Source organism: Meleagris gallopavo, chromosome 15 (genome assembly GCF_000146605.3).
Source record: "Meleagris gallopavo isolate NT-WF06-2002-E0010 breed Aviagen turkey brand Nicholas breeding stock chromosome 15, Turkey_5.1, whole genome shotgun sequence".
Classification (NCBI taxonomy): Eukaryota; Metazoa; Chordata; class Aves; order Galliformes; family Phasianidae; genus Meleagris; species Meleagris gallopavo.
Genome location: NC_015025.2, coordinates 7,386,583 through 7,397,752, shown reverse-complemented (window position 1 = coordinate 7,397,752; position 11,170 = coordinate 7,386,583). Strand labels below are relative to the sequence as shown.

The following is an 11,170-nucleotide window of genomic DNA, read 5'->3' as shown; positions in this document are numbered from 1 at the left end:
TTCTGGTATGATCTAAAGAATGCTTTATGCAATAACAACTATGGAATACAGCTGGCAATTTTTCATGTTGCCACTGATGCCTTTAAGAAGGTAATTGATAGTGTAGGAGTCAGGAGGCCTGGATTTTGGTTCTGGCTCAGCTGCACACCTCTGGTATCTATGATTGAGGAGACTACATTCCCCCTCCACAGTTTGCCTTCCAGGTCAATCTCTGAGATATCCGGGGCAGCGCCCATTTCTTACATTGAGCATGTAGATCAACAGTGCTCCTCATCCTCTGTACTCAGATATGTCCTACCTGCAGCCCACAGGCCACGTGTGACCCAGCCCCGCTGGCAGTGCAGCCATGCCCTGCCCTACACCATCATGAGGTGGCTGTGCCCCACCGAATGGCCCGGCCCTGCAGCATCCACAGGGCAGCGGTACGCTACGAACCCCGGCTGGGCTGGAACCGGGCATGGGATGCACTGTGATGCCAGCTCAAGTGATATCAATATCTACGTTTGTGAGCAACTCTTTTGGAGGATGAAGTACAGGAAAAGTTATCATTTCCATATGGAAACATATAGGAGGCATTACTTTTGGAGTGACCTACAAATGCACAGCCCGAGACAATTCCTTTTCACTCAATGCAGCCCGGGCAAGCCAAAAGGTTGGACATCCATGACTTACGTGCTACAACAATGACAGTAAAACAGTATTAGAAAATACAGTTTGGGCTTTATGGACAAGCGAAGTAGTTTTATTATAGCACTGTCATTCTCTTTTCCAGGAATCCAAACCATCTGATTTTCAGGCCCATATTTCATTACCTCTTGTAACAGAAGGAAAAAACGAAGCATAAAAAGATCTTACTGTGAAGCTTCTACCTTCTCCTCCCCATATGTATAAAGATACATCAATGATACATGAGTTCCTTTTCAGCAGGGTTTTGAAAACTTATATGCACTTTTAGTGCAAGGACATGTGCTCTATTTTTGCATTCTATGCCAATATCTGGCTGCCCATGTTTTATTTCAAGCAAACAGGATCTGAGCATGTTTCATCAGCTCACTCAAGCTATGTACATTTTTTCTTCCCCATATTTCTATGTCATTGCTCCATTGCACAAGCTTGACTGTCCAGATTGTCTGGCTGCTTCAGCATTTATTTTCAGATGTCATTTACAGCAGTATGCAAATTCTTTGGTCTGATATGCGGCAAAAGCTGATATGGTTCTCAGTGTTATCTGCAGCTATGGGTCACCACGTGTTGCTAGCAGAAGGAGATAAAGGGCACAAACATGCCACGTTGGAGAGTGTTGCTCTCAGATGCTCTCTGCTACTGTTTCTTGTCAGAATTGATCAGAAAAGAATTAGAGTTCCAGAGGTCTGTGGTGGATGTACATACTGTGCATTTTAGGCCTTCAAACCTAACAAGGTTCTGTCACCCCTGTGAATGTGCATTGGCTGTATAGGAAACTTGGTTCACACTCAAAGTTGCTTAAAAACTTGAATATACTAAAGCAGGTGATGTGAATATTCACTTTGGCTGTAGCAGGCCAAGCTAAAGACAGAAGACATCCCTCAAATTGTCTGCTGGGTTTTTTGTCATTGTGATAAAAAATTGGAGTTTGACTCTGTTTACTCACTGTGATCTTTCTCAGCCAAGACACAGTCATAGCAAGATGATCTGTCCTGAGAAACTTCGAGGCTGACTGTCGAAAGCCAGAAGCCCTTGAGCTCTGAGAAACTTTTGCTTCACTCATCTGCATTCCTGCTGCCTCATTGCTGGGGCCTGGTTTCCAGACAATCAAAATGCACAGCAGTGCTGGTTTTAGTCCCTGTGCTAGAACAGGCAGAACAGTTTTCAACTAACATCCTCCATTTTTCCTTCTCATTCAATACAAAGAGAATTAGGTTACTTACCTTTCTCATCTTACATATTTTAACTCCAGCTGATGAGAAATAACACGTTGGCAGATTTTTTTGTTGCCACTGATTTATCTTTAGTTTCACTATCTGCCTACACGCACATGCTTCATACATATCTTACTCCAAAAAACAACAGGCAGGGCTGTCTGACTGGCATCTTTCACTAGTCAATGCACTCAGACCTTAAGTCTCACTGTTCTCATGCCAGAAATGGGCACCTGTGGCCCTAACAACAACTCCTCCTTAGAACAGGTGTACAATTCAGCTCTTCACCAGCAGCATATCTAATTAATGTACTCATGTGAGCAGTCTGGCTAAAGGAGAATGAACGGAAGCATTAAAAGAACATGAATACTCTCATGGCCCAATGGAGGTATTTTTCTAGTCAGTTATCTTAACTGCAATTTCAAGACAAGGCAACTTAAAAAATAATTCAATATTAGGTGATGTTCCTATCTTTGGCCGGAGGGCCAAATAATAATAATAATAATAATAATAATAATAATAATAATAATAATAAAACACTAAAGCCCATTTACTCCAGTGTTTTCATAATATATGCCACCATTGCAGTGATGTCCAAAGACTGTGGGAAGGCAGTCATGAAAATCACTAAAAGGTCCATATTCCTCTGTTCCTATTAGAATTACAAGGATTTCCAGCCTCTTCTATTTTGTAGAGAAAATAAATAGATGCCATTTGTACCTAGCTCTTGCTCCTGAAGATGATGCTCTCAACCACTTTTCTCCCTACACACCACATAAGAAGTCTGAGTTTGTTGAGAAGAATACGCCAAGCAGAAACACACTGGGAGGTGCCATGAAGAGAGTGACCACACTCCTAATGCTGAGAGCTTACTGTTCCTCACATAAGCCACTTGTGTGATCCAGCATTCACAGCAGCAGTTCATCCCTTGACACATGAAGTTGCTAATTAATCTTGACTGCACTTTCAAAGAGAAGGGGACTGTGGTCTGCTCAGAAACCCTTCATCCATCTTCATTAGTCCGAATGTTTAAGTTTCCAGTTTTATCCTGGCACTTGGCTCAGACTGTTGATCTAAACTGATAACCTCAATAGGACATCAAAATGAGTATCTTCTGCTTATGCGTCACTTAGAAAATAACATGTCGATTTTCTCCCTTCTGAAAGATGAGAGTTAAAGCCAAGGTCACAGTTAGCCCAACATCAGTCTTAATGACGTTTGAATTATACAGAGGGATGAGAAGGTTCTTAATGTACTACTAGTACCACTGTCCCTTAGAAATGAGTCTGAAGCCTCCCACAGAGGGGAATAAACACCACTCTTGTTCTGTGATTTCAGGGGACACAGCAGTGAATGGGAATAGCATATAATAATGCTGATCAGGATTTCCGTGTGTTCAGTAGTTAGTGTTACCAGGATAGGTAATGCTTTAGGGAAATGGAGAATCAGAAAGAGGAAGAACTTTGTTAAATTTACTCATTTTTTAGAAGTATTTGACATAAAATGCGGAGTATTTTCATTTCATGCTGTTTCTTGGTTGGAATATACTTTGGAATATACATTTTTCTAGAGTTACGTGCTTCAACATTTCATTACTCCTCATTTTTTCCTTTTTTTTCTTTTCTTTTTTTTGCTTGTTTTTCCAGCTTTATCTTTCTTTTGGTTGTTCATGGCCAAGGTCATCAAGTGCATACAGCTCTTACTGTTGTTGAGCTTTTAAATTTCTTTTCCCAAAAAGACACCGTTAATGTTTTGTATTCTGAATTCTATGACTACTAAGAGTCTCCTCCTAAAGAGCTGTTGAGTATCTGAAAGGGAGCAGATGTATAAGAAAGAGAATAGATCTTTGGGACTCCTTGGGATTAAGACCCCCTACATACCACATACTGTTCTGTGTGATGTTTTCATCTCTGCAGTTGAGAGCCAAAATCAGGAAAAAAAAGAAGTACTGAATTTCAAATCCATTTTGACCCCTGCCAGTTACTTAGCTATAATCAGCAAAATCAACATCAAATACCAGAAGATTTGTATCCGATGTACTGAATATAATTAGTTTTAAAATGGTTCAACCAGTTCATATTATAAAACAAACTAAAGATTGGAATTGCATATGCATGTAGCAGCAAATTAAATGGAGCCTCTCTCCTGTGGAGGACGGCAAGTCTGCATATCAGCTAATTTCATAGCATATCTGTGCTATGAAATCTCTTTTGCCTTCCAGAACAAGGTGCCTTCATGTAGTTTCCTGTCTGACAGTGATCTCTAGCCTTCCAGTATGTGCCTGAGAAGTGTTGGGAAGAATTGTGATCCAAGACAATCATGCCAGGGCCAAGATAGATATTTCAAAATAAAGATGATGGAATCTCAGTTCTCACAGCTGGGTTCTGGCATGGTTTAATTCTATGGTAAAGTACTGACATGTGAAAGACCATCTCTTTGGTCATTTTCAGTATCACATAATTTCAAGTATCCTCTTTTCCTGTACAAAGCATGAGGATGATGTTCTCAGCTCTGCCAGGACAAGTGGCAGATACATAATGGACCAACAAATCCTCTCAGTCCTTCTGTGTCGGAATGCTGTCTGCCTGGTACTAAAGCGCCTTTCAGCCAGCAGTGGGGTGGCTCAGCTTTCTGGTATCTCATCTTCAAAGGCAAGGACAGAAGTTTCCTTTCTGATTTTATGCTCCTTTAAAGTATGAGTCTTACATTCCAGTTCCAAAGTTTTCTTCAGATGTAATCCCAGTAAATTCATTCATTAATAAGCTTTTAATTGAGGAAAACGTTCTCCCTTGGCTGACTATTTAAGTGTCAAAGACATAGAGCAGCTTAATAACGAAGATAATACGGACATAATAGTAGAACATAATTTTCTTCAGGTCTGAGAGCAGCCAATTTATCAGAAATTAAAAGACTCATTCATAGATCACATTACTGGATTTAACAGAGACACTGCCACAAGGCTTATACAGTCCTGCGAATTTGTGGATTTGTCTCATTTGAAGGAAAAAGTGGGCCTGATTGCAGGGTAAATTTCAATAACATGGGGCCATCTAGTGTGTCTTGCTAATATTACAACAACTGCCTTGAGCTCTTTGCTCTGCCAGCACACTGCCTCTGGCTCCTGCTCTGTAACTATTTTCTGTAACTCCAAGTTTCATTTGTGAATAACTGATATAACGAATTTATTCTCTAGAGAGGTCACCACAGACAAAAGAAAAGAGCCTGCATTTGTTTTAATAAACATGCAACCTAAGAAGTTACACAATGTATGTGAATCACAATTGTACAAAGTCAAAAGAAAAACGAGAATTAAAAATTTAGCTACAAAACTGGAGGAGTCCGAGCGCTTCATAAAGAAGCTGAAGCTTTCAAAAGGAAGTATGTGAAAAGAGCAAGTGGAAGCGAGCTCCAGCAAGGAACACTGAGCAATGCCTGCAGGTGGCAATGTAGGGATTTGAACTTTCACTATGGAGGCAAATACATAACGCAGTGCTCACGTGAAAACCAATCTGCTACAGAAAGAGGAATGCTTATGGGTATCCTGAGGAAGATTTGCAGGGATAACAGATGTGTCAGTCCCTGCACTCCGGAGCAGGGAGGAGCAGGAGACATCAGAGCACAGCTGAAAGGTGTACATGGAGATTTGTTCACTTTTATTAGTACAGGATGAATGAAATTAAATTAGGAGATCATGATAAGGCAGTGTAAAGCTGTTCTTGGCATTCTTCTCTGTCATGCAGAATTATTTCAGCACACACCTGCTTGCTTCATATGTAAGGCTCCTCTGCTCTTCCTGCAAAGGAAAGGAAAGACAGTAAACTTTCCATTGTGGACTAAAATCTCTTTGAAGTTCTCAGCCAACAATTTGCTAACAGAAAAGACACTGTGAACATTTGCATCAGGCAAGAAGACACTGATCTGTAAAGCTTTTTCCTTAAAAATGCTGTATTGAATACATAAGAAGTAAGAAAGCTCTGACATTTCTGATATTTCCAATATAAAAATATTTCCAATATTAGAAATTCCACATTTGAATTCTGATATCACCCAATTTGGTGCCTTGTTAGCCCAGTGCTGTTCATTGGACTCTTGTCTATTCCATTTCCAGTTTCTGCTGGAGCAGGAAGCTGCTCCCACAAATACCAAAGACACCTCTTTGGATTAATTGGGCTTATTGGGGGGGAGAAGCAGTTACTCTGTAAAGGTTAAGCAAAGAAACAGAGGAGTAGAGACCCTGGACAAAATGAAGTGGAAATACCAGATAGCTCATCTCAGATTTGAGCTAATTCAGAAGTCATTACTCAGTATCTTACTTACAGGACTGCCTTGCAGAAAGAACATTTGTTGTTGTATGTTTTCCCATCAGAGCCACAAAAAGGTTCGTAGAGCTTTTCGCAATAAATAGGTCTTCCTCTCTCTAACCTCCTGTATTCACTGCAGTCTACCTGCAAATGCAATAACATTTTTGTTGGACTAAGCCTTTCTCACATTCATCATTCATGTACAGAAACAATGATAGACAAGATCTCTGGGCAAGGCTATCAGCTGCTGTAGAGCAGCAGTCAGTGGTGCTCCACCATCTGCACTAGCTGAGCCCAAGCCACAAAAAGAAATGTATGATGGCAGGTATTGAGCACCTTTGGGAACTCTGCTGTCTACCTGAATAAAAAAGGGAAATAATATAGCTCATTTTCCATTTACAAATGTTGAGTCTTAATATGTATTTTCTCCATGCTTGCAGTTGTCAGTAAATTAAAGTAAGATTATTTTTCAAAGATGTGAAGGTTTTCTGTCTCTATTCCACAAACACAACTTTTCACAATGGTGATGAGATCCAGCAGAATTAGACAAAGTCCTGTGTAAATGAAAAGAAACTGCTGAAAGGCTCTCTCTCATCTGACAGTGGGACTGTATTTGTTATAGAAGTATACATAGAAGTGGGAGTACGAACTAATAAAAGAAATCCCTGAAAGAGCTCCTGTCCTCTTTCTGGAGCTCAGTCTTCTTTTGTGAAATGAATGTCATTCCTGCTATTTGTCAGCTGAGGAGTTTCTTGTATAGTTCACATATTCTATTCAATGTATTATTTGTTATCCTTGAAAGCTTGGAGTTTGCTCGCCTAGGAAATCACCTTTCATTTTATGTGCTGCTGCAGCTAATATTGGCTCAGCTCTGCTCACTGCCAGTCTTGTGAGAATTTGAAACATTAGTCTTTGCAGGGAGGCTATGACTGGAGCTTGTTCTTACTGAATATCTATCAAAAATATCTATTACACACGTAAGCATTTAAAATAGAACCTGGCTTTGCTGATGTCTTTTTGTGGCCCCTTTTTTACCCTTTATCCCATCTCTTAGTGAAGGAATATTACTCCAACCAAGACCTGGAGCTTATTGCAGGTTGTATGACTATTTTTGTGACAGTTGTTGTCCAGGGGCTGCATGTGAGTGAGGAGCAATGAGCCTTGTGTGTCAGCTCCTTCAGCAGCCTGTGCTGTGGCTGCAGTGATGATCAGCAAATTGAGAGGGCTCCCCTGGCAAAAGGGTCATTAACCAATTACTTCCCGAGATAGTCTGGGCTCAAACCCATTGCCCCTTAAGAGAAGCCCATGAGATACTGGTTTATCCAGTCTTTTCCTTTGATTGGTCACTTCTCTCTCCTCCAATGCACGTCAAATACTGGTCCCAGTCAAAGGAGGAGATCAGAGACCTACTGGACATCAGCCTTCTACCACATAACCCAGCAAAGGCAATGGCATGGGAGGGAATCCATAGCTCACAATTTTCAATATAAGGCTGCTTAATTGCTAGCCTGGGGGTGGTGAAGGTCAGATAACAAAACAAGCTAGAAACAAAATGGGTTTTCCTTCTATCTACATAACAGTTGGTAAAATGGAAAAGTGGAACAGGCTCCTCCTGGAAAAGACTGTGTGCCTTAGCCTGGGTTCCAGCGTCAGAGGCTGTGTGTGCTGGTAAGAGTGTGTGAATTTCCACACATCACTGCTGTTCACTGCAGTCCCCAGTGAACTCTTTCCTCACTTGAGGAAGGAGTTTTACTGCTTAGTGCCACATTTATCTCAGAGGGTGACTCCAGGATGGATAATCCAGTGCAGACAGCGGTTAATTAAAATTTTAGATATGCAATTTAGGATCTGAAAGTTACCAAGTAAGCCTTACAACGTTGTCACCAGATAAATATAAAAAATCCTGATTTTTCTGGCTTATTATTTTGCCTTGATATTTCTTGCCCAGAGTGAGTGATACACAGCTACATCTGGAAACTGTCAGAGCGACTGTATGGAAGCCACATATCTCAGCCTTGGGGATTTCTTTTTGACTTTGGCAGCAATTGGTTAATGTGTTTTTTCCGACCTCATTGATCCTGGTGTGCTATCACTACAAACTATATATTTTTATCCAGAAATAAAGAAGAAAGTGACTCACCTCCTCCTTTTGGGCAGCATCTGCAATATAAACAGAATAACAAAAGATGAAATAAAAGAACACTGTTGTTGAATATTCATTTTGCACCTGCCCTCATTAGCACCAGCCCTTCCAGCAACTCCACCTCTCCTGCTTTCTTGAAAGTAAATACTTACAGAGTTCTTCAGTGTTGAATAAGTTGCCTGTGTCAGGACTTATCCAACAAGTAGATATCGTTGCCTTGTTTATCTTAGGAATCAGTGTCAGCAGCTTGCACAGCCTTTGCTATTTGGGGATTGGAGTCTATTGTTCCCCTTTTCATCAGAGAAAGACTAAAGAATCAGGAGTTATTATTATGTCAAATGGCTCATGTTCTGTGGATGAACTAGTTAGGCACGACTGGGTTTTAATTCCTAGGTCTTCCAAAAAACTCACGTGGTGGTAAGCAAGGCACACATTCCTTATATATATATTTTTTTCTGTTTATAATGAGGATAATAACTATTGAAAAATAATCTAGATTATGATGATAATGAAATTTGGATCATAGTACCAGTTTAAAAATGTGTTTTCCCTTACCTTGGGAAGGAGTGTTTCCTATTCCATATACACATCGCACCCAATATAATACAGCCCTGATTTCAGGTGGGGCTTCGAAAAGCTCCTTCAAAACACCTGTTCAATGTTAATTACACCTCCCAGAAAGTAACCAAACAACATTGGCATGTCTCCACTGTGGTGACACATTCATAACTTTCTTTAGGAATGTATTTTGTTCTTCTCCTGTCCTGTGACTGTCATTCTATGGCTTCAAAAGGATAAATGTAAGACAGAGGCTTTTTGTACAGAAGGAGCAGTATGCAATATGCTATAAAGAGCAATACAGGCACTAACCCTTGTTTTTGTAATTAAATGCAGCTGATCTGGATCTTTAAAGGTAGGCAGCTTTCCACTGAACTTCGCTTCCAACAAACTGCCTATGTCTTCTGATTAAACAGTCATCCAAGGTAAAGAAAACTGGCATAAGTTACACAGTACATCAAAAAAGATCTGGTTCATAAAGTATCGATCCATAAAGTTTTGAAGTAGGTAAGATAAACTAGAATGTCTAAGGAAGGGATTTACTGGAGTTCTTATGGGAGCAATGTTTGCTGCTGTTGCTGCAGTGAATGAAGCAGTCTGAAAGCATATTTCTCATTAAAAAAACATTAACATTAATAATGCCATTGGGCATCTATTCTAATAGCAAATAAGATTTGCATTCCTTTCAGTTATTCTAAGTGTGCTTATTTACTTATTATTCTCTCTCTCTCTCTTCCTTTTTTTTTTAATATATTGCAAGTTTGTGTTCTTGAACTGAACTATCAAGTGAAGGTTCAAGAAATTCCTCTCAGCTCTGTATTTTATGATAGAGTAACTTGTACCTCAAAGCAATCTCCAGTAAACTAACCCCACAAAGAGGCTGCTCACAGCATATTCTATGGCTGGTGCATAATCACCTATCTCCTGCTTGCTCAGTTTGGCAGAAGAAGGATCTCATTAGCTCCAAGCAACCCACTCAGATTGAAGAAGAAAATGAGTAGGTAAAAAACCTGTTTGAGTTCGGAGGCTTTACAGATCACCTTTTAGTTACAGTGCAGAACGCAGCTCTGATTCACACAGCTGTCAAGGAATAGGTTTCATCTACACAAGTTGGCAACTGCAAAACTGCTGAAATGTTGCTTGTAAATGGTGCATGAGCATAAAATTTCACTTGCCTTCTGCCACACAAGCCCAGCAACCACCGCTATCTATCCTAGCAGATCAAGAATTTTCGGTAATAAAGCATTATAACTATAGCATGTTAACCAATTAAAAATGTTACTCACTTGCTAAGCAAAGAACCGCCAGGGCGAGAAGCACAAAAACACCTGTTATCTTCATGGCAGACATGGGTTCTCGACCTGTTTCACAGTCAGTCTGTGCTCTAAGTATTCCAGTACAATCAGGTATCTGCTTGTGCATCTGTGAGTGCATATATATACACACACACACCAAGAGCAGAAACCCCGATGATGAAATCCTCCTAACAGAAGGTAATTAGAAGAAGGTGTTGCCCATGGGTAGTGGCAGTAAGAATGTCTTCTGTACAGCATGAAGGTCATAAGTACAGGGCAAAGATGAGAGTCACATCACGGATTGTGTTGATAAAGGACATGTATTGTATTTTGGCTAATCCCCTTGCCTAATTAACTGTTCCATCTCCATTAGCAAGTTTGAAGAGTGACTCAGTAAGGTGGTTACTTACTGCTGATCTGCTATTGCCATATTCACCCTTACAGCTGAATGTAGTTCCCACGGCAAAAAAAAAGTAATTTCTACTATGTGTGTTCCAAAAGACTGATACGAGAGTAGCTGAAATGTTTATTTCCTATTCTCTTGAAATTTTGGAGGCCCTTGTTGCTAGCTGTGGGTAAATCTGATGCTGGTTAGTATGGCCATGTTCTGAGTCCTTCCAAACAAGTCTTCTGTTGATTGGAGAAGTGTATGTTTTGTGTGGATATGCACTCACCTTCACACACAGCACAGAGGATCCCCACATCTGCCTTCAGAGTTCCACTAGTCTGGGGATCAGTAAAACAAGGAGCAAAGATACTGTAGTACCTAGCCTTGCAAAGAGAAGTGATGAGTTCACAGAATCTCCACGTCCAGCTGAATTGCTCCCTGGTTTGCTGCCGTGGGATGTGCAGAAGGTCCCTCTCCCTGCTCATCCTTTCCTTTGTTGACCGTTCCAGCTCAATGGCAGTCATGTGCAGCATTCTTTAAACAAATCATCATACCAGTGTGTTGGTGACTTAATCAACTTTTGTAAT

At 40.4% G+C, this 11,170-nt stretch overlaps 1 protein-coding gene across 1 annotated transcript; it reads right to left on the bottom strand.

The window, feature by feature from the left end:
- Positions 1-4,428: 4,428 nt before the first annotated feature.
- On the bottom strand, positions 4,429-10,337 carry LOC104913250 (serine protease inhibitor Kazal-type 6-like). Its single transcript, XM_010718913.2, has 4 exons — positions 10,187-10,337; positions 8,340-8,359; positions 6,216-6,343; positions 4,429-5,691 (listed from the first exon to the last, which is right to left on the bottom strand). Exons 1-4 carry the CDS (start codon positions 10,332-10,334, stop codon positions 5,646-5,648), a joined length of 342 nt encoding a protein of 113 aa, XP_010717215.1. The 5' UTR covers positions 10,335-10,337; the 3' UTR covers positions 4,429-5,645.
- Between the last annotated feature and the right edge of the window lie 833 nt (positions 10,338-11,170).